Genomic DNA, 25,404 nt, shown 5'->3' with positions numbered 1-25,404 from the left:
GCTAAATAACACTTCCTACCAGAAAACACCAATACACTACAAAATGGTCGCCCGTGTGGTGCAGTGGTTATATAGAGCGTTTCCTTCGAGAGTTGGAAAATAAAGGGTTGAACATTATATCACGGATTCGATTTTGTGAAAAGGTTCGACCCCCCCCCCCCCGGAAAAAAATTCTGGATCCGCGCCTGAATTTGATTATTTTATTAAAAATATACATGTGTCATAACTTACTTTTTGTGTGTATAATTCCATATATATCTATTACAGTGACGTGATTCCAATTTACAAATATGATACAGTTTAATTGTACATGAAACTATCATGTGATGTTACATACAGAATTGTAATTAATATATATTTTATAATTCATTGCCACCCCTATTGATTTTACATGTAATCCGCCAATGCTACAATCTTCTATACTACAGTTTCTTTTATTTTTTATGTCAAATACTATTTATTTGGGCATTTTCCCGTCTTTTCCTCTGATGTTTAGTACTGATTATGATTTATACGGCCTGAAGGGCCCTGAATAATTTTATTAAAATCTTTACTTAATACAGTGAAACGATGTCATTAGATTTGAACTTTGACACAGGAATATATTCCACTGAAAGTATACACATGTACACCAATACTAACAATAGCACATTGAACTACTTGATCGGTTGCTAGTCTACCAAACGCATAAGGCAAATAATACCTCCAGCAAATCATTCTCCATGAGGCATGGCGGATAGTGTCACAAAAACACAAAATGTATACTGTACATGTATGTATATTTAATAGTAAAGGGAAATTAATGTTTAAACTACCGTGGTATCATTAAAAATAAAGTTAAATTTTGTTAGAAACGCTCAACATCTGCCAAACCTACACAACTTTCCTCATTCAAGTTGAACCCAAACACATCCATATTCATGCCTGTCATTGGCTTGCACTTGGAATCTAGAGGATGACCAGGAAATCCACATTTATGCGATGGTTTCCTGTAGATTCCATGACTGTGTCTGTGGTTGGCACAAACAGTAACGTTTTGATCTCAATCTGAATGCCAGAGGGCAGAACGGATGGCAAGTTGTCCAGATTCACGAACTTCTCACTCAAATTGCACGATCTTAAATGTCCTAGAATTGCTCTTGAACAAATGTTCAAATAAATTAGAGCTGTTTCCAGTGTAAATATGTGATAGGTTCCACAGGGGCTATCAAAATACAGTTGCAGAGGAGACATCAGTGGATGCTGCCATCTTAATTTTTAACCGCCACCTACGTTTTGTGTACTAAAGGGACATAACTTGGACGACAAATAATGGTTTTTTGTAAAGTTTTAGAAGTCGATATCTATGCCAACAATAATTTACACAAAATTTTAGATACTCCTCAGGATTGAGTATGAATAAATAATTACCTAAAGATTTAAACTTTCTGATATTCATTTGGAAATATGAATTATTGAATTAATTCTGAAAATAGCCCTATTCAGTTATTTTCATACAAGAATGTGCATTTGGTTTCAGACCTGGGATCACACACTAAATGAAGGACATGGTAAATTTTTACCATTAATAGGTATATTACACTCAAATAAATGTTTTCAAACAGAAATGTCTCAGTTTTAAGATATCCATGTACCACGCCTATTATACGACCTGCCTGACTCTTATGTGGAGCAGTACTTAAAGAGGAACATTTCAATGAAACAGGAATAATTATGATAGACTTGAAGAGTGTTTTTAGTAAAACTAGAAAGTTGACATTTTTTAATCTATGTCAGCACGCGCAATTTTGCGTTTTTCACTTTATTATTGTTTGACGTCATCTACTCCGTCAAAGTCTGGGGAATTAAACTTAGTCTCTCTCTTGAAATTTCTGTTTCAAAGTCAATACCGCTTGTTTTCACTTCATATAAAACAAACTCCCCTTGGAACAACTTTGGTTACAATTGCATGCCCTTTACCGTCAATTCCAACAGAGTCGCCAACTTCAAAGGATATCATGTTGTTTTGTTTACGTGGCGCATGGATACATGTGAAAGACCTACATGATTTACATAGTTATTAACCTCTGTTACGAGCTCATATTGTTTGTTTGTTGTTTTTTTTTTTGCTTTATGAACCCGGTTATGATAGACTGCTCTGAAATCAAGTGTTCATGACAGATTGTAATCATCACGAATTATATATATTACAAACCACATCCTCAATTCATTTGCTTGTCAACGCTGATAAAATTAACACTACTGTCTAGATTATGTTCGCCCACTCATGTTTTCCAAATACATGTATGCACCACAGCTACAGCTAAATTACACTGCATGTATGTGTACATTTGTGGCTATATTTATGTCTATTTACTCCAAATGTCATAAACATTTTTTTTGCTTACATCTAAAGTATATGAAAAACAGATGTCAGATTTGTTTTTCTTTCTTGTTGCACGCTAAATTTAACATTATTGTCACAATATATTTCATAAATAGATCTACTTACCGACCGCGGAGAGAGAATAGTTATTTTAAGTAATTAATTGACGTCTGCAACAGTGTGGATATTTCCCGTTCTTTTGTCCGGTTTATCTGCTCTTGGTGATTTGCTGATGAAATAGAGACAACATTCAGGTGTGTGATATTGACTTGATCATTGAAGCGTTTCGATGCATGGGGTAGAAAGAGTTTTTGTTTTTGTTTTTGGTCTCGTTTGGCATTGAATTGAAACTTACAATTATTTGTAAAGTCTTATACCATCAAAAGGATAGATTCAAAAGTTCCTTAACAAAGATCATACGTAATAATACATGTTAACAACGTCCTATTCAACATGACACAGGAGAAAAGACAATATAACGATGCACGAAACTAATAATCTAGAGTTGATAACGCCGTGAACCCCTGTACTTTTATAAAAAAAAACTTTTCGTACGGATTTTTGTTTGTCATACAGGGGTCATAAAATGTAGGTTAAACATTTAAGGTGTTGTGTATTTCATACACCCTATCTTTCTTTGTGTTAGTGACTGCTAGGTATTGCTGAGACAGCTAGGTATTGCTGAGACAGCTAGGTATTGCTGAGACAGCTAGGTATTGCTGTATTTTTCTGTATGCCAGTCCATGAGCCTCTCCTTCCGTCCATCCGTCGTTTATATTATGATGTGATATTTTATCATACCATGACATCGCAAAGTGGCATTTTAATTCACGAAAATGAAATGTTTTTCCACTATCTAAAACCATCATATTACCCTGTGGCAGTAACAATTGCATTTATAACGCCAACATCTTGATCAAGGACTTTAAATAACATGATGATGATGAATCCTTTTACGATTAACGCCTATAACTAGAAAGATACTTTCGTTTTCAAAGTTACCAATTTTAACAACAAATTCATCACAATTTCATGGGAGAAATAATAATATATCTCTCTCTCTCTCTCGTTCTCTCATTTGATCATTGAATGAGAACATATATAATAAGAAGCACAAGCTGGGTTTTTTAATTCTCAAAAACTTCTGTTATAAACCGATACGGTGCTAGCGAAAGATGTCATATAATGTAATCAGAGAGGTAATATCTGGTCAGTGTAGGGAATGTGACACATGCTCTAAACCGATTTTTAATCGCGTGGACTTTATTTCGCGATTTACTCGTGATGAACCGGTTCATGGCGACTAATTTTCGTGACTAAGATAATTTTAAACGTACAAGAAACATTAATGGTCTTGCTCGCGGCGAAAAATATTCACGATGAAGTGGTTCTCGCGATCCTAGCGAAGATTTCTCGCACACAAATATAAGTAGGTGTACATGACTCCAAGCAAAGTTGTAAATTTAACAAATATATCAAACATCGTCAAATGTGAAGGGATGTTTTGAAAACATTGGATGTTTACAATAGCACATAAATATAATGTTTCCTTTCATGGTTTCACACAAAATATTAGCGACAAAAACTCATCTTCAACTTGTGTCAGGTCGTTGTAAACGCCTCTACATGTTAGGGTTGATTTCAAACTTTGGTTTGAATTGCTAATAATATTAAGGAAAAGCTGAATGAAGGTAGAGACAACTAGATACACGCAATTTCAAATAAATGGAACACACTGTTCAATGTTACGATGTCTACGCCATTATTTACCCAGAGTTCCATGTGCTACTCCCACTATACCTCTGTCAACGTTTTATTTTACAGAAATCTTGTAAAACTTTCAAAATATCCAACATTTATGTTTTTGACTAACTATTTAGTCATATTATGAAATGCTTTGGGTGCTTACTATAAATTGTTTAAAATCACTGTTTTCTTATTCTAAATTTGGAACTACTTCGTAATATGCATATGAATGTACGACATTCACGTGGTGGAGATTCAAATGTAAACATGGAATCAAAAGTAAGAAAGTCTGTAAAAATACGACGAAACTTGTAAAATAAGAGACAAACAGATAAATAGTGAATATGTACTTATCAAAGTGCCAGTGGGATATAAAAAGAGCCTGATGTATAACCTGTTGCCAGGACTTTAAAAGGGAAAGGAATGATTGTTTATATCATGTGATCATATTACCACCTGATTTCAAGCGTTGGCAGAGGTGTAAGTGAAGCTTAAGTAACTCACCCTCTGGTGAGAGAATCTGTCTACGCACGTCTCTTTACACAGTAATACACGAACCGAAACGGCAAGGAAATCCGTTTTCGGTTTAACAAAGCCATTACTCTACTTTAAGTTGGCTATTGATAGATTGCCCCACAAAACCAGTCATTGAATTTCTCTCAAATTTATTTTCGGATTAGGAATTTATCCAAAACACGTAAATAATCAATATTAGGTATTAGGGTTAATTTTGGGGATTATGGTATCAAGATGATTGCAGGATTCAAAGGCACACAATGCTAAAGTCGAGAAAAGTAATACAGACGCCTATAAACATTTTTATTGACACCAAATGTATCAATTAACACCTTTTTAACATAATCTCACACATTTCAAGAATTAGCATCAACACTGATTTTGACTACAGGTAACCCAGTTTACCTGATCAAGGTATAGGGGTCACGGCGGGTGTGGCCGGTCGACAGGGGTTACTTACTTCTCCTAGGCACCCATCCCACCTCTGGTGTGTCTAGGAGTCCGTGTTTGCCCAACTATCTATTTTGTATTCTTACGGGATTTATGAGACTGATCACTGTTCGTTATCGTCACCGTTCATATATATCCATGACGTATTCAAACTGAAATGTGATTTCCAAGAAACATTGAAACACATTGATTCGAATTATAAAATTTGTATTCTATGACATATAAAAGGTCCTAAATACAGCGAACCTCGGTCATTCAACTGAAGACAGAACTTCATATCTATTACCTACATTAGACATATTAAAACAAAAGTACGTAGCATATCTCCTTCTGTGTTTAGTAAACCAGAAGTGATAAAAGAATGAATTGTGTAGGAATAGAACATTGAAAAATGTATTTGAATATGAATTTCCTCAACGCATGGGCTGTATCTTTTTTTTAAACAAACACTGAGTTTGTGAATTTTTGAATGGGCATTTTGGCAATTTTATGTTCCTGTCATTTTGGGGTCAAATTAAATGTAGTTTGGGTTTGCTTATATATTCCTTATTTGAATGCCAGATTTTGGGACTCCTTCTGAAATCATCCATTTTCGGGGCCAGATTACTGTAGAAACTGTACCCACTTCTGTGTATGTGAGACATCAGTATTTCGTATGGCAATGAATTCAGTGCAAAGTGAGTTCAAAGAAATATCATGAAAACAAAATTTGTTAGAAACTGCTTTATTTCTTTTTCAAACAAGAAATTTAAAATAAAAAGTACTCATACAGAAAATCATGGTGACCAATTTGATCCTCCAACTCTAAAAATTGCGGAGTTAAAATCTCTTGCTAGGATTTTCTTCCGTCCCGCCGTCATGAAGTTTCTGCCTTGCCTAGGTCTGTACTTCACCTTACGTACTGGGTTCCTTTCCGGTCCTTGTATTTCTCCTTCAGAATTATCAACATGAGATGGTCCACCAGGAGGTGGACTATTTTTTTCTGCCTCCTCTTTGGGATTCGGATCTTCCCTTGTAACGGCCGTTTCTCCCTCTTGTCTAAAAATGAATAGTTCGTCAGTCACTGGGATCATTTTGTTTGCATCATCTTCCTCGTCGTTGGAGGTTTTAATAAAATGAATTACTCCCCTTTTTTGAAGCAATTCTTTCCATAAGGGTTTTTCATTCTGCATTACACCCTCTTTCTCTTTGAAAAACTCCTTTCCTCTAGCCTTTAATAAACAATAAAGCAGATTTGAATCAACTGTTGATGTAAAACTTATACGGTACCAATTCTGGTGCTCCAGATGTGCATTTCGACAAATAATGTCTCTTCAGTGATGCCCAACCAAAATGTTTGAAATCCGAAATAACAATAAACTTGGTAGAGTTAATATAGAGTAAAACAGAGTGCCAAAAAGTGGAGTCAAATTCGTCTAAGGATAAGAGCTATGCATGGGGGAGATCTTCCTTAATTTTGAAATGAATTTCTAAATTTTATAACAGCAATTAAATATACCTCCGTATTTTCAAGCTAGTAACGAAGTACTTAGCTACTGGACTGTAGAGACCCCCGGTGACTAACAGTCCACATACAGAGGTATCGACCCAGGGGTCATAATCATCAATCCAAATTAATGGTAAACATTTTATTTTGCATAGCTCACACATAGAACTCAATTCTTGTCAGGTATATCATTTTGTAATTTAGAAAACAGTTATTCATTTCCACAAAACAACCCACATTCTTTTCCTTACTGCAATTATTTCTGACGTTTTACAAGAATAAAAATTTAATTCTACCCTTTCATCATTTGGAGGCGTATTACAGGTAGACATCATATTTTATACAATCATGGAATATAAAGATATGATTAATGAAAGAACTAAAGGAATCTGGAGTTTGTTTCCAGCAGAATATATTATAATGTGTATTGCTTATAGGAGTTATGAGATTGATCATTGTTCGTTATATACACCTTGCATCCCTGTGAGCTCGAAATAAAGGACACCACAGAGTCGTCCACTTCTGCTTCATACTTAGATATTTTATTGAACGTAGACATTAACGGCAAACTGACAACTCAACTGTATGACAAACGGGATGATTTCAGCTTCTCGATCGTCAACTTCCCACATTTATGTAGCAATATTCCATTATCACCTGCATATGGTGTTTATATATCTCAACTGATTCGATATGCAAGAGCTTGTTCTGGGTATAGTCAGTTTTTAAATCGAGGTAAGCTACTGGCAAACAAGTTGATGGTACAAGGATTTCAACAGCCTCGATTGAAGTCAGCATTTCGCAAATTCTATGGTCGTTATAACGATCTAGTTCGTCAATTCAACCTCTCATTGGGTTAAATGATGTCTGACGTGTTTCATACCGATTGTTAAGCCGTTCTTGGCACACTGATTTTGACTGCGGATAACTCCGTTTACCTGATCAGGATATGGAGCTCACGGCGGGTGTGACCGGTCAACAGGGGATGCTTACTCCTCCTAGGCACCTGATTCCACCTCTGGTGTGTCCAGGGGTCCGTGTTTGCCCAACTATCTATTTTGTATTGCTTGTATGAGTTATGAGATTGATCACTGTTCGTTATCTTCACCTTGCATTCAACACTCTCATCAGAATGCTAGCATGTAAAACTTATACGGTACCAATTTTGATGCACCAGATGCGCATTTCGACAAATAATGTCTCTTCAGTGATGCTCAACCGAAATGTTTGAAATCCGAAATAACAATGAAGTTTTAGAGCTAAATATAGCCAAAAACAGCGTGCCAAAAAAAGTGGAACCAAATTCGTCCAAGGATAAGAGCTATGCATGAGGGAAATAATCCTTAATTTTGAAATGAATTTCTAAATTTTATAACAGCAATTAAATATACATCCGTATTTTCAAGCTAGTAACGAAGTACTTAGCTACTGGGCTGTAGAGACCCTCGGGGAGCATATCTTTTCTTAAAGTTGTTCTCTTTCTTATTGATACATTTTAAAAACTGACATTCTTGATAATACTACATTGGAAACTGCAACGGTGCTCTCCCTGGTCAAACTAATATTACAGTCATTTGGATGTTATCGTTTTAGAGAGATGTGCAATACTTCCTGATTTATAAAACATGTTAGGTCAATTATTAAACCTTTATCTCAATTTCAAAGGAAATAAAATTTAATCAGTATCAATACACTAAGACATAATAATTGAAAAACGTACTTACTCTATAGGCCACGGTACCCACGAAGAGCGTTACGAGAAGACATATGGAGAAATTCATCTTGTCTCAATTAAGATTGAAGGGCCATATGTAGTTTCCCGTCTCTGAAAGTTATATATAAACACTTTTAGTTCTACATGAATGTAAAGCTGTACAATGAAGAAACCATGTCAACAATCGTGATAATTATATAAAAATAAGCAGATAATCAAAGACCTGCCACCTGACTTGCATTTGTTTCTAGCAATTACCGCACGGGTATCTTTTCATCAATTCCAAAGAAATTGTCACGCCATAGAACTCTTTACTTCCAAAATCTTTATGACATTACTTTCTTTTCTTGCGGTGAGTTATTGAAAAGAGCAGATTATTAAAGAACCTCCAAATAATTTCATTACACCAAGTTTCGTGAGATATGTTATTGACCCACAGTCGAAATTATGGCATTTCTAAAATAAGGCGTCTAAATAGTTTATTTGCTCTCAGAAAACAATCCCTGAATGAAAATAAAAGTTCCAATGAAACTAAAACCTTGCGGCAACCTGGCGTTGATATTTCCTGTATGGTTTCAGCAGTGACATAAAGGATTATATAGTTTCCACAAGTTCATATCAAGTTAAATTCTGCTGAAGTCTGGATTTAATATTTCTTGCATGGTTTCCGCAGTGTGTAAATGGTTTTAAAGTTTCCATTAGTTTACAGTTCGAAGAATTGTAAACTGTGATTTTAATGGTTTCTGCAATGCTGAAACTAGCTTGACAATTATAATTCGTATGCTTTTGTAAAGTTAATTAAATACAAATAAAAATTCGGATATGATTGAAATCGTTATACATATAGGAAGCGAAATAAAACTTGATGCTTTATATTTCATCATTAGAATTCTCACATTGATTGAAAAAATGAAATGAAGTGGTTCTACGCACAAGTACAATATCGTAGTTGATATTCAACAGATGCTAGAGTTACTCATTGATAATAGCTTCACAGTCTTTGTTACAGTCTTCCAACAGTTTGTTGGATTTCCCATTGGTACGAATTTCATCCCTTTCTTAGCTGAACTGTTTATATAATTTTTATGAGTCCCAATTTATTCAAAAACTTCTACATGTATCAGAAGATACATTTTCTTACTGACCTTCAACTCGATATTAGGATATATTGATGAAACTTCTTCTCATAACAATAATCATTTTCAATCGTATGTTGATTCATTATATATCAGTGATCTAGAAATAAATGGCTTCATTGTGTCTTCCTTATATGTAACGGCAAATTAAATTCAGCCTTTCCTTCATCAAATTCCTATGGTTACGTAGCAATATTTCATTACCACATACAAATGGTGTTTATCTCCCTCAACTCATTCGTTCAACAAGAACTTGACCCGCTTATGATGAGGTTTTAAAACCAGGCTGGATGCTGAAAAATAAGTTGATTTTAAAGGGCTTCTAACAACCTCGTTTAAAATCAGTATTTCGCCAATTCTGCGGTTGTTATAAAGATATGTTTTACATATACAACATGTCACTGAGTCTCATTTTATTACACGCTTTTTATACCGAATGTCAGGATGTGCTTAACACATCGATTTTTTCTACGGATTACACCCTTGCCCTGGTGAAAATATAGGGCTCACGGCGGGTGTCACCACTTGACAGGGGCTGCTTACTCCTCTTAGGCACCTGATCCCACCTCTAGTATGTCCAGGGGTCCGTGTTTACCCAACTATCTATTTCGTATTGATTTTAGGAGTTATGATATTGATCACTGTTCGTTATCTTTGCCTTTCATTCAAATTTTGGTTGACCATTAAAAAGGCTTTAGGTAAGCATTGTAAATAGAAATGGAAAAATAAAAATCAGAAAATTTTCAGCTCAAATGGTATCTTTTCCCCTATGAAATTGCTTTTATAAGTCGTGGAATCAGGTCCGCGCGATATAAAAACGTAGACGTAGCAGATTTGGTATTAATGACGGAACATTGTTTTTAAGAAACACAACCTGATATGAATATATCGGAGAAGCGGAAGCTTTAGTGAGACATAGATTTAGCGATTTTTCCATGAAAATGGGTAGATATATTTAACGAGAGCTCAAAATAACTTTATAGTTCTAAGAAATACTACTATTACCACCAATCTGTAAAACTTATACGGTACCAATTTTGATGCACCAGAATGAATTGTTAGCCGATATCCAATTTTAGCGATCAAATCACTCTCACTAATAATGCCAAAATTAAATTTTCGCTAAAATAAAAAGGTGAAAATAACAAACAGTGATTAATCTCATAACTCCTATAAGTAATACAAAATAGATAGCTGGGTAAACACGGACCCCTGGACACACCAGAGGTGGGATCGTGTGCCTAGGAGGAGAAAGCATCCTCTGTCAACCGGCCACACCCGCCGTGAGCCCTATATCCTGATCAGGTAAACGGACGTATCCGCAGTCAAAATCAGTGTGCCAAGAACGGCTTAACAATCGGTATGAAACACGTCAGACAGCATTTGATCCAATGATAGGTTGTATTGACGAAATAAATCGTTATAACGACCATATAATTTGTGAAATGCTGACTTCAATCGAGAATGTTGAAACCCCTGTACCATCAACTTGTTTGTCAGTAGCTTACCTCGATTTAAAAACTGACTATACGCAAAAGAAGCTCTTGCATATCGAAGCAGTTAAGATATGTAAGCACCATATGCAGGTGATAATGGAATATTGCTACATAAATATGGGATGTTGACGATGGAGAAGGTGACATCATCCCGTTTGTCATACAGTTGAGTTGTCAGTTTGCCGTTAATGTTTACTTCCAATAAAATATCTAAGTATGAAGCAGAAGTGGGCGACTCTATGGTGTCCTTTATTTCAAGTTTACCGAAATATTGAATAAACATAAGGAAACGAATTCTCTATCTGATGTTGTACTGTCAAAATAGATACTGATTATCACCTGTATGGTTACTAGTTTATTGCTTGGGGCCAGTACCTTTAATAGACTGATTTCGCAACGCAAGATAGATGTATACAAACTACATACTCCTTGAAAATGGCAATATACGCGAGTTGTAAACTTCCGGATGGCGTCTTTTGGGAGGAGAAATGGGAGTACTAGATTCGCTTAATGGAGATAAATAAGAATAAACAAATGTACAATATTTATAAATAAACACTTAAGGTGTAATGTTGGAAGATGCACCAATCTGAAACATGGGAGCAACGGGCCACCGATCTGCAAGCGAAGGTGTTAGTTGCTAGGGTAAACAAGAAGACGGAAGTAAATAATTTGATAAATCTATTGGTACTGACGAAGGTAAACGAGTTTGAACTTAATATACAATTTTTGTAATAGAAAAGAATGGCTCAAGAATATCTTCTGGGCCATGATTAGAATATCCCAGATGTGTACAGTAACTAGGAAAAAAGGTGCTACTCTTTCACAACGCATCGCTATTTATATTGACAACGCCAGTCAATGACCGAGTTTCCAACCAACGATCAGTCCATTCAAAACTTCATCCCGTCCTTTTGAAACGACATGTTTTTAAATTCGCTTTCATTCAAAGTGATACAAGGAATATATGATTTAATGAAATTTTACTCTTAATTAAAAATACTCTTGCTACACATTGTAAGGATGTGTAATTATTACTCAGATTGATTGATTCTGTATTGTTTAACGCCCCACTTGAGAATTGTTCATTCATATGGAGACGTCACCATTGCCAGTGAAGCGCTGCACAATTTGGGCCTATGCTTGGCGCTTACAACCTTTAAGCATAGAGTGATCTTCACAATGCCACACCTGCAGTGACACAGGACTTCTGTTTTTGCAGTCTCATACGAAGGACCTCCCCAATCAGTTGCCTCTTACGACAAGCCTCTTTAGGTAGAAGTATGTATGAAAATATCAGTGACAGAAATGTCAAATGGGGTATGAAACAAGCAAATAAAAAAACACGACATATATTTGTCACAGACTTCAAACGTAAGAAAAGAAAAAATGTTTTTAACACGATAAGTAAATAAGGATTACTATAGGCACACTTGTACATATATAGTGTAATTTAGCGGTAGCTGTGGTAAACATTTGCAAAACATGAATGGGGAACATATTTATTAATGCCTTTAGATACAATATTGAAAACTCAGGGTAATTCAGTGTTCCCTCAATCAGAGCAGTGGTAAACTTGGCGCAACTCAGGGTGACCTCAGACAGAAGACTCAAAGCATGGTAAGATAATAATAATAATAATAATGAATAATAATAAATTTATTTTGTAAAGCGTAAAATCCATATTGCTCTAAACGCTATTTAAATAACAATAAAATAAGTAAAACGAGTTGTATTCGAACTAATGACTAGTAGGTGAAGATAAGGAGTCCGATATGATTGCATAACATAGTAATCTTGACTTAGATTTCATCTGCACAAACTAGTTATAATAAATTGTAAACAGACGAGTCTTTAGTTTAGATTTAAAGATACAGATACTATCAGCAGTTCTGGTATTATATGGTAGAGCACTCCACAGTTTAGGGCCAGCCACACTAAAAGCTCGAGTTTGAATCACAGATAAGGTGGTAAATGGCACTTGTAGTAAGCTCTGATCACTGAACCGCATAGTTCTGGAGGGAGCATACGGTGTTATGAGTTCCTGCAGATAGGATGGAGCCATGATGTTGACTGTTTTGTACACTAACGCCAATATCTTGAAGATGACTCTCTGCTGAACTGGAAGCCAGTGGAGGGAGTGTAGTACTGGTGTAATGCTGCCATATTTGCGGGTGCCTGAGATGACTCTGGCTGCAGCGTTTTGGATGGATTGGAGCCGCTGGATCTGCTTTGATGGTAAGACGTATTAAAGATAGTTGCAGTAGTCCAGCTTTGTTGTTATTAAGGCATGGGCAACACATTCCAGCGATTCCCTGTCCAGATATCTCCTCAGCTGGCTCAGGTTCTTAAGGTGGATGAAGGCACCTCTGCACACTGATGATATATGTGCCTCCATGGTCATGTGAGAGTCAATGGTTACACGAACGCCCTTGGCCAAGTTCCGTCCACGTTCTGTCTTAAACAAAGATTGCATGGTATCGTTTCTTTTTTAATTCTCTATGGGAAGAAATGACAAACTTGTAACAAACTTGTAATGTTAAATCCAAACAAGAAACATGTCATTTAAAAAGTATCTCCTATTCTTCGGATACTTCACTTCCTTATTTTATTTAAGTAATTTCATCCGTTATCTATATTTTCCCTTCGTCAGAGATCATTGTTAGGTTTCTCCGTTTGCTTTTGGGGAATTTTGGATGATTTCGTACACTTTATATTACCCACAGAAACAACCTTAGAACATGAACCTTTAACATAGTGATCAGTATTTGGGTTTGCTTCGATATTTTTCAGAACAAAACTATGTTCCCTTGCATTGTTTCTGCCAAATACGCGAATTGTAAAGATTTAATATATTTTTGGAATGTGAATCCGAATTTCCTCTCATATGATATTGATACACAACTAGTTCAAAGGTCACATGCATGTACATATATAATAAATTACGTTAGAAAATGAGTGGATGACAGTATATTTTAAATTGATAATCATCAAAACCACGAGTACATCAAAACAAATTCAATATTTACAGTTCATCTGGTTTGTTTTGCACATTTTACCCATTGGTATTAACCCTTGTCTTCATAGAAAATAAATATTACACAACCTGATTTGCATATTAATTTCTACACAATTACTTGATTTGATGAATTTTTAAGTAATTCTCAATAGATAAAGCGATACATCAGCATCTAACGTTAGTAACATATTAAGTCAACTTCATATTACACAGATGAGGAGAGGGCAACATTATCATTCTGAAATTCGGTATTTTTTCCCCAAGCAATCTGTAGTGCCCTTAGTAGATTATGGACTTCAACAACACTCATTTTTTTTCAAAGCTCTAGATTAAGAACTCGTGTTCCAGATTGCAGAATTTTTCTCATATTCAATGTCGTTGAACTTTTGAAACAGGTTTATGTACGTCAAGCGTTATATTGTAGTTTTATTTTCTTGTGCGACTTTAAGAAACAAACTATTTTAGTGTATTAAATGAAACAATGTCGCGGTTCATATTTATTTCAATTTTCAATTTTAAGAATAATATTTTCATGTAAACAAATGCTGATAGAAACTTAATCCACTCCTCTGTTCCATACACCCAATGTGTTTGATTCACATAGCCTTTAATTTGGGGGTGGGGGGGGGGGGTGGGGGCTGATAAGGACAATTACCGCACTTATTGTTGCCAACAAAAAACATTATCCACAAAGCAACTTTGACAGACCACAGTCATTCATACAAGTGCACAGAATACGCAAATGCCTGACCTCTCTGATCACCCCGATAACTCCGTTTTAAATTTCCTTTAAACCTTGGAATGACGAAAATTACCTGTAAGGAAAAAACACCATTTTAAATTACAGATGTCACATGCTTTTCTGTGGTTTGATACTAACAGATGTTTTGATTTTTAACCCCCCCCCCCCCAGCCTTGATGTTATTAACATATAATTATAAAGGGATTGAATCACGTTTTGTTTTTAAAAAAGCATAAATTTTTTGATGTTAAACATTAAAGATATAAATAAAATGTAAACAAAATATGGTTGATGTCGGTAACCAAAATTTCGACCTTCTGAATGCAAGGATAAGAGTACTATTTTAGACTTAATTCTGTGTTCTGTAAGCAAAGACTCGAGTCTTTTTATGTTTAAAAACAAACCATTGAAATGTAAATTTTGTAATTCTAAGCATTTTAATTTTGTACAATTACAAATTTAACTCTTTTTTTCAAAATGACACATTTTACCTAAATAATAATTGAAAGGTGATAAACATAATGAACTGAGATCGATATCCATTTATTTTGAAAATTTCGTAAACAATACCATACTTCAATGCAAAGTGAAGACAATGAATAGTGATCAATCTCATAATTCCTATATGCAATACAAAATATATAATTGGGCAAAAATGGACCCCTGGACATACCAGAGGTGGAATCAGGTGCCTAGGAGGAGTAAGCATCCCCTATCGACCGTCCACACCAGCCGCGAGTCCTATATCCTGATCAAGTAAACGGTGTTAAAATTAGTGTGCCAAGAACAACTTAACAATCGGTATGAAATACGTCAGACAGCATTTGAGCCAATGATAGGTTGTTGTGACGAACTAGATGGTTATAACGACCATAGAATTTTCGAAATGCTGAATTCTATCGAGACTGTTGAAACCCCTGTACCATCAACTTGTACCATTCAATCTTTGTTTACAAAAAAAAAAAAAATAAGCACTCTACAACGAGCTTCTGCCAATGATCTATCAAATTAATTTTTGTGAATTTTTAAAATCAAATTAGACAAGAGATTTTAATCATTAAAAGTGAAAAACAAAATATGGGGAAATTCATGAAACAGTGATTTTACGAGTCAAATTTTGCCATTTCTCCGGAGTTGGTAATTTTAAGCCCTAATACCCTCTAGAGTATGCACATTCAACATATCACAATTATATCCATGTATTACATATACGTTTTGGTGACATGAAGTAGACATGGTTTGTGAGCAAGAATTGAAGCTGCGACCTGGATATCAATGCAAGGTGAAGATAACGAACAGTGATCAATCTCATAACTCCTACAAGCAATACAAAATAGATAGTTGGGGAAACACGGACCCCTGGATATTATTTGAAGAGATATTCTCTATTTAGTTATGTCGACCGCGACTCAATAACATGCATTTGAATCTCATGAGTTACTGTTAAATGTTTACGTCCTTAAATGTAATGAACAAGGACAGCAATCATCCAAGCAGTGGGATGACATGACTGTCAAGTTTCAATACAGCTGCAGTTGTAAGACATAAGAAACAGCTCTTTTCATACCTTTGAAAAATATCATTATCATGCACTATTTATAAATACCATTCATTTAGATAAATCATTTCTATGGTTTAAATTATCCCAATGACTGTATCTAAATGTTCAAATTTAAACAGAAAAGAGCTTTCTGACTCTGCAAGAGTTTATGGTCTCCATAATAAAAACAAATTAGATGTAAATCATTAACATATTTTACATATTTTAACATTAGAAAAATTCTACATGAGAAAAAAAAAATCTTGATGTTACCTCTTTTTCGAAATTTAGATGCATCGACAACGTAATGTCTATGAACAATAATAATTTTCATTCATATGTCGATTCTATATATCCCTGTGAACTCGAAATAAAAAAACACCATAAAGTCTTCCGCTTCTACTTCATACTTAGATATTTTGATGAAAATAGATATTACTGGCAAACTAACAACTCAACTTTAAGACAAACGGGATGATTGTAGGAGTTTTGAGATTGATCACTGTTCGTTATCTTCACCTTTTATGCAATGGCACCTTTTATCTAAGTACAATGTTCAACATACAGAAGTACCACCCATCTCCTGTTAGAGTATGTGAACGTAGCCTTATATCAGAAAGCTTTAGTTACAAGTAATTATTGAACATGTAACTGTAACGTCATTAAAATCTGCGTACATTGGCGGCATGGCGCGATATTGTTATGTGTAGCTACCAGTTGTGTACGAATAGAGGTAGTTTTACATGTAAGCGAAACATTTGTATTTCTAATTTCTTGTTTTCTGATGGCCTACATTTGCATAATGCTATGCGAGTTATTTCCCCCTGATTACTGAAGGCGCGCAGTAAATTGCAGTCCTCAGTTGACGGTGCCACGGTGCCACATACGAAATAGGAAATTTACAATTTTTGATTGCAATCAATCGCCAGTTAAGGAATGTTTCTAAGAATTAAGTGTAATGACTTAGAAATACCGTATATCAGGGTTTTTCCGCGTGTATCTAATTGTTCGCGACGATTTCTGAATCACGGATATTAAATCCGCGTAAATTCCATACAAAGTTTTGTGTTTGTAATACAGTTATTTTGCAAACAGATAAAGGTGCAGTGAAAGTTCTGTGTTCAGTGTGCTTTGTTTCCCCTATATCTGACAAGCCCCGGGTAACAGTTATGGAATCCTCGGTATTTATTTAATACGGGCCGAGCTAGTTAAATGGGTCACGGTCTGTGCTTCAATCAATGTATAATTATACCTGAGCTACTCATACATGTACATATAACCGTACATGGTTGATGACCGTTTTAAACTGAAAATTATTTTGTACTAGTACCATTATAGCTAACGAACAGTGATTTACGTTACTATACCTCCAATTTGTACATATTTACAATATACTTAAGTGAAAACAACAATGAACACTGGTAAGCAGCACAGATGTGTGATCAGCTGAGCGTGTCTTCCGAAATTGACGAGGTGGAGTTCAATTAATCTCCAATCTGGATGAAGGCAATTTGAGCAAAATGGCTGAAAAAGCTCTATGATTACATGCAAACAAAACCCGAATCGTCAGAGATTGATTCAGAGAAGCGGGAATATCATCCTTATTGAGATTTGATTAAAATTGCGACAAAGTTTTGTGTTTGTAATACAGTTATTTTGCAAACAGATAAAGGTGCAGTGAAAGTTCTGTGTTCAGTGTGCTTTGTTTCCCCTATATCTGACAAGCCCCGGGTAACAGTTATGGAATCCTCGGTATTTATTTAATACGGGCCGAGCTAGTTAAATGGGTCACGGTCTGTGCTTCAATCAATGTATAATTATACCTGAGCTACTCATACATGTACATATAACCGTACATGGTTGATGACCGTTTTAAACTGAAAATTATTTTGTACTAGTACCATTATAGCTAACGAACAGTGATTTACGTTACTATACCTCCAATTTGTACATATTTACAATATACTTAAGTGAAAACAACAATGAACACTGGTAAGCAGCACAGATGTGTGATCAGCTGAGCGTGTCTTCCGAAATTGACGAGGTGGAGTTCAATTAATCTCCAATCTGGATGAAGGCAATTTGAGCAAAATGGCTGAAAAAGCTCTATGATTACATGCAAACAAAACCCGAATCGTCAGAGATTGATTCAGAGAAGCGGGAATATCATCCTTATTGAGATTTGATTAAAATTGCGACAGTAACTCAGAAATCCTGTAAATAGTTTCATTGGCTGAATTTTTGCATCAAAAATTAAGAGATATACGTACAAATATCGGCTGTTACCCCCAATTCGTTCATAAGTTTAGATAATCGTGAATTATATTTTCGTTATGACTTTGAAATAGTGAAAATTTGATTCGCGAAAATTTAATGTACTGTTTTAGGTTCTGATTCGCGGAAAAAAAACATGACGCGGAAAAACCTGATATACGGTAGTATAATTGGACAGAATATCTTACTCACTACATGTACATGTAATTACATTTATATGTGTCCCTTGTGTGGTTTTCTCGCAATCAATGTATGATCATGATCTAATAAAGTATGCAAATGTTACCTAGTCCTAGATTTCTTTAGCTCAGAATCACGATGTCCTTAGTATATCAGCTTTTTAGCTATATTTTCGAGAACCAAAACACAAAATAACATGGAATATGATATGCCTAAAACACATGCAAAATCAATTAATACATGTACATTATCAATTTATCGTTTCAAGCTTGAATAAAGCTACTTGTTAATAAATGTACACTAGGTGCCAATAATTAAAGCAAGTTAATTATCTGAAATTGGTATGTCTAGTGTAATATCTTTGTTAAAATATTTTTGCGTGTGATTCAATCTTTTGAAAGTAAGATTTTGTGTACATCAACTTACACCTTTACTTGCACTTCAGTTAGTCAAATGAGCACAAAACCAATCATGAGGAACCTAACAACAATGGGTCTGCCTCCTCATATTATTACATACAAACTTGGTTATTTTACGTGCAGATCTTTAGTCGGATAGGCTGTCCCTTATAAAAAAAAAAGCATTGTCGTGAATGGTAGTGGAAATGTAAAATTTAACTGATTAATGAAACTGAAAAGTCAACCCTTGCCGCCTTCCTTCTCGAGCGTTGGATTATATATATTTTTTAAAATTTACTTGTCAAGAAATTTTAGTCAACTTATCCCCCCCCCCCTTACGATGCTACGAGTTTGATTGAATCACATGCTTTCATTTCTAGGTGTCTGTTGGTTTTAAAACCGATTACATTTGAACTCTGCAGTATTAATTGCATAATTTGGACAGAAATAAACGTCAATCACACCAATAACACACCCCCTTCCCCAAACTCTACAATTTGAGGAAGTGCATACTTTTAAAAACCTTTCTCCATAAAATCTAAATTAAACATTGTTTTTGTCATAGATATAATACAACCTGTTATAACTTGGTATACTATAGAATTTGGTAATTTAAGCTTTATTATACATACTTGTTAATGCTATTTATGTGAAGCTTAGGACCACAATCGTAAGCGTGTCCCCCAAACTTCCGGTGTGAGGGGAGTGACTGCATAAAAGTAGGCCATTGACAGATATATTCAATAACTGAAATTATGGTTATCTCAACACATGTGCTATTTTAAACCAAATAACAAATATGTTCATTCATGAAAATTATAAGTAAAAGTTGAAGTTTTTGCTTAGAAATTGCGATCCAGGTAAAGTTGAGAGGTTTGTTTTTTTACTTTGTGGTATGTTTTCGCCATTTTGTATTCATCTTTATAAACCTAAGAAGGTATTGTCTCCAAAAATCTTCAATAAGCAAATATGCCTCTTTTTAATAATTTACCTCAACCAAAGAAAGTAGTGTCATAAATATTTGTGAAGTAACTATGGAGTGACACTTAGGAATAGATAAAAATATACCTGCGTTGAAATTACTATGAACAAATGCTATTCATGTGGCACGTCTTACATATTATGCTTATTTTTGGAATAATTATAATGATTGTTGCCCTGATACAACTTCGTCATCGCAATGCTTTACATTCGTGCTGAAGAACTAGAATATATATAGAGCTTCAAGAGACAGACAACTACAGGTGTACCTTCAATCACCATGGAGAGAAGATGAATTTCTCAGTTTGTCTTCTTGCAACCCTCTTCGTAGGTACAGTGGCCTATCCTGTAAGTATATGTTCCAATTTTATTATCTTAGTATCCTATGATTATAACCAATGAATTTATCAATAAATGACCAGAAAGTACTGCATCTTTCATAAAATAATCAACTCCAAATTAATTTAATACTAGTTTGACCGTGGTAAATACAATCGTAGATTGGAAATTACTTTGATCAGGGAGATATATTGTGAAAAACATAATAAGTATCTTTAAAGAACAACCAAGGTACAATTTGAAAATGAAGAATATAATAACATTCTGATGAAGTGTATGATTTCGATCCTGCTAAAAAACACCCCATATCCTTTGGGTTCTTTTATTGATCTCTTGTTAGCTTTCATGTTAAGCGCATGCTCTTTATATTTAATGCACTTTCAAATACGATACAAGGGTATAACATAATTTTTGTTGGTATCAATCATTTATATTAGTTTGATAAAGAGATTAATTGATTAATTAATTGTATTACGCCCCGTCAAGAAATTTTCAATCATATTGATTGAGTAAAGAAAAGAATTCGGACTGTTGTTTAGATTTATATTTTTTTTTCGTGTTTTCTATAGTAAAAAAAAAAATACTACTCTATTGATTTTACAGTTTGGTTTGCGAGCTATGCTAATCTACATGCTTACCATTGATTTGAATTTAAGGAAACAACATCTCTGCCTAAGAACATGGTTATATCTTGAATTAATTAAGATTTATTTTATTATTATGAGTTGCAGGTTAACAAATACGACGGTTTGGAAGAACTTACGGATTTAATGCAGAATGTCAAAACGGCATCATGGGAAAAATTTCTGGAAAATAGTGGCGGAGTTTACGGAATCAAACTATACATGGACATGGAAGAGGGAAACAATGTAAACAAAGTCACTCCAACGACCGGAGAACACCTAATAATTAAACAAGAGGGCGACAAAGACAATGTGGGGGAATATCCAATTCCTAAAGAAGAGAGAAAGAGAGGTCGTCGTGCACCTTTTAATCGACAATTTCACGTTGAGAATTTTAAAAGAAAAATACCAGTAAAGGAGGGGAATCCAAGGAACCCAGAAAGAAAAGAACGTAAGGTGCAGTACAAACCCACAAAAGACGAAACAATCCCGCTTCATGACGGAGGGATGGAGGAGATTATTCCTGAAAATGAAACTAATGGATTCCGCTCTTCCGATATGCTACAAGGAGATAAAAGAATTTTCAGCGGTGGTGTTGGAGGTGGAGGTATCCCGAGGAAAAAGAGGATGCAACAAAAAACATGGACGTTAATCCCATAGTGTTTCATTTTTGAGTTAAAAGGACATGATCTAATCATATGATTTGCTGCTTAGATTAATTTCAAAGAAATTCTATTTTCTTGAATTCGATTTGATGTCACGTAGAATTAAATATTATATGCATAATAACTGATGTTTCAGACAAAAAATATTCAAACTTATGATCGGGAGATAATGTCTCATGCTTTATCTTTTATGATATTGAATAAATGAATATGCACATCAGTATTGTATTGCAATAATTCAATTCTTGTTATATTCTATTCTCTGAATTGTTAAATTCAAATTGAGGAACGTTGGTTAGTATAGTCTGATTTGAAAAGGGGACACACACCATTGAAAAACAATAGCCCGAACTATTTTTTCTCTAAATTTACATCCCAGCCTTTAATGGAATAGAAAGTCAACGTGGGCAATACGATACTTCAGTTTAATATACAGATTGCTTTCCCGTTGTCAAGCAAGACGTATAAAATCTATTTGTACGCAAATCACTGTTATAAAAATCACTTCGTGGTTGCTAAAGTGAATGGTATTTTTCAAAATTTAAAACATTTTGATCAACGAAAGTAGGTCTCTTTGTCTTTTGTATTAAATTATAAGGAGTGACTTCGCGGATTATAAAGTGTATTCTGACCCAAACCAGGTTATGCCCCAGAATTAAATTAAAGAATTAAAGTCATCCCTTAAATGTGCTTTAACTTGATCTCGTTCGGTCCGTCAGCAAACTTGCAACATGTGACAGGCAGTGCATTATTGTACAGATTGTACTCCATTACCAGGTATACTTTTGTCGTCAGAATGTATGTTATACACATATATAAACAAATCCTCACCACGCATTATCTCCAACATTATATCAAACATGTGTTTGATGTAAGACGTACATGGTTCTCTACCATACACCTGGCTAATAGAAATTTATCAGCTTAGACGAAGCCTCAATAAAGGCCCGAATATATTATAGTATCAAATAGAAAGCGGATACTAATTATGCAAAACGTTCCTATCATTACATGGACGAATATGGCTCCAGTTTTCGGCACTCTGGTTTTCCGTATTTAGCTCTTGTTATACTTGTTTATTGTTATTTCGAATTTCCAAAATTTCGGCTTCAGCTTCACCGAACAGACATTATTTGTCGAAATACACATCTGGTGTATCAAAATTGGTACCTTATAAGTTTTACATTACGACCTCTGGATCGATGCCTCAGCTGCTGGACTGTAAGTACCAGAGGGTTTCTAGAGCCCAATAGCTAAGTACTTCGTTACTAGCTTTAAGATATGGATTTATATCTAATTGTTTGAATAAAATTTAGAAATTCATTTCAAAATTAAGGATTATCTCCTTCATGCATAGCTCTGATCCTTGGACGAATTTGGCTCCAGTTTTTTGCACTCTTGTTTTCCTTGTAGTTCTTACAAGTTTTATTGTTATTTCGAATTTCCAAAATCTCGGCTTGAGCATCACTGAAGAGACATTATTCGCTGAAATGCACATCTGGTACATCACAATTGGTATCGTATAAGTGTTACATTGATTTTATATTGCTCATAATACTGACTAGACTTCTTTCGTATCGGCAGTTAAGACCACGAATAAGTGTGTTCATGTAATTGAGATATACTTTAGTGTACCACTTCGTATGATTTATACATTCTATCATAAATACACAAAATACAAAAACTACGAGGGAATACAAGAACATATTTTCCTAAATATATGAGAGTATATGTTGGCATGGAGACAGTGACACCTCGAACCTGCTCTATGACTCGATACACCACCGAAATTTACCAAGATAGCAGCTTCTCCTATTCTCAATGTACATTAAATTAAATGCATAAAGTCGGGTTGCAAATTATCATGAGTCATCGATCGCCTCAACGGTCACCCTCTAAGACATATTAATACTAAATAACACAACTAATGTGCTTCTGAACTACATCTAAGCTATTTTAAAATTTACAAAAAGTTGATGGTATTCAAATAGAAAACATCGATATTTAGAATTTTTTAAATAGGTTTAATGGAGTTAAAAAATAAAAACCACATTGGTTTCAATAAATTAGTGTTAGAAAATAAAAAATGCAGTTTGATCAATACAAGGATTAATTCCAGAGGCATTGACGAAAACAACATATCGATATGCATATAAACCTTTATTGAATGAACAAAAGCAGTTACAATTTTGTGGCGAGTATTTCTCACAATCTATTTATACAATGTGTAAGTTTCCCCGGCGGAACCCAGATAATCACCAACTGCCTGAAGGACCACCGGTCTTCAATTGGCAGTAGGCGCACCCACGAGCAACCGTGATGAGCGAGACCTCTTGGACCGTAACAAGAGAGAATACCACATATGAGGAGGAAATCAAATACTGGGTCAGATTCTCATTCTACCCCGCATCCCCTGGTGACATATACAAGAGTAAGACACACAATTTGCCCTTGGAACCTGAAGGGTCAAGCCGGCCGCTAAGGTAAACGAAGGTGACCCACATCCCCTTATACTGAGGATGGAATACCCAGCGTTTAGAGCCAGCCATCAGCGAAATCCTCAATCGTGGTAATCCCCGATTTCCGCCAAATGGGCTTGTCTAAATACAAATTCACTCGCCAACAACGCGTTATCTTTGGTTTTAACTAATTTGTACACTTACGGTGCAACATAATTCTCTAGATGGGAGAACCTTTCCTTTCCCATTGAATTGTTTTTAATGATATTGACGCTGTATACGTTGGCGAGTTTTAAAAACAATGATGTAGATTACATTTTTAAATCAAAATGATGCTTCGATAATGATACATTGAACATTAGGAGCGAGATTCGCTCATGACCGACTAGGTCGATTGTCTGACACTATGTACAATGACCAAGTGTTTCACCATGTGTTTGTTTGTGCCTGCTTGTCTGTAATTTTCTTTTGTCTGCCACTCACTTATGAGGATATCGAATGCAGCCTGATCTAGAACTGCACTTTTATTTTTAACGAATCGCATATGTATGCTTCAGAATAGGCTAAATGCAACATCGTACAGGGCACGTATCTTCAAGATCGCGTTTGTTTACAATCGTAATGTCATCAACAATGTCGTAAAATGAGGAAACAAAAGTAAAACATTGTCATGTGTAAATTAATTTTTGTCAGTTTTTTAACATTACTAACAAATAAAAACACATATTTATGTTCTACTTTGTGCATACAAAATAAAACAAACGCATTTCCATATTTACGACTTTAAGAAGTATTGGAGACTTACTCGCGGTAAAATTACCTCGAGAGTACATCCTCAAATAGAAATTTGCACGTGTTGTCCAAAGCTGAATAATTGCAATCATTATGTGAGAACATGGTAATGCGCATGCCACCTTTACAACAAAACTGTTATCACACACGCACACACGTGCACACACACGTACGCACGCACACGTGTCATAATTTGCGAAGAAATAGGGTGGTCCTTTGGATGAAACTGTAAAAACCTCGACCCTGTACCACAGCAGGTTTGGCACGTTAAACATTCCTCCCTGTTCAAAGTATGTAAGGACCGAGCATAGACCTAAGTTTTGCAGTCCTACAGGGGTTTATAATATTATTTTAGATTACTCTCTACTAGAACTGCATTCTTAATTTATTAGAGTAAAGTTAAAATGTTTCAATTTCAATCTATTGTTGTAAATATCCTCCTCCTTTCATGAATATCTAATTAATCTGGTGTGTTATGCCACC

At 35.0% G+C, this 25,404-nt stretch overlaps 2 protein-coding genes across 2 annotated transcripts; one reads left to right on the top strand and one right to left on the bottom strand.

The window, feature by feature from the left end:
• Nucleotides 1-5,791: 5,791 nt before the first annotated feature.
• On the bottom strand, nt 5,792-8,407 carry LOC125673406 (uncharacterized). Its single transcript, XM_048909987.2, has 2 exons — nt 8,288-8,407; nt 5,792-6,288 (listed from the first exon to the last, which is right to left on the bottom strand). The coding sequence occupies exons 1-2, from the start codon at nt 8,342-8,344 to the stop codon at nt 5,854-5,856; spliced, it is 492 nt and encodes a 163-aa protein (XP_048765944.2). The 5' UTR covers nt 8,345-8,407; the 3' UTR covers nt 5,792-5,853.
• An 11,894-nt stretch (nt 8,408-20,301) lies between these two features.
• On the top strand, nt 20,302-21,895 carry LOC130053083 (uncharacterized). The gene is made up of 2 exons (XM_056159679.1): nt 20,302-20,391; nt 21,114-21,895. The coding sequence occupies exons 1-2, from the start codon at nt 20,335-20,337 to the stop codon at nt 21,663-21,665; spliced, it is 609 nt and encodes a 202-aa protein (XP_056015654.1). The 5' UTR covers nt 20,302-20,334; the 3' UTR covers nt 21,666-21,895.
• The last annotated feature ends 3,509 nt before the right edge of the window (nt 21,896-25,404 follow it).

The sequence above is a fragment of the Ostrea edulis genome, chromosome 3 (genome assembly GCF_947568905.1).
Source record: "Ostrea edulis chromosome 3, xbOstEdul1.1, whole genome shotgun sequence".
Lineage (NCBI taxonomy): Eukaryota > Metazoa > Mollusca > Bivalvia > Ostreida > Ostreidae > Ostrea > Ostrea edulis.
This window is presented reverse-complemented; position numbering and strand designations above follow the sequence as displayed.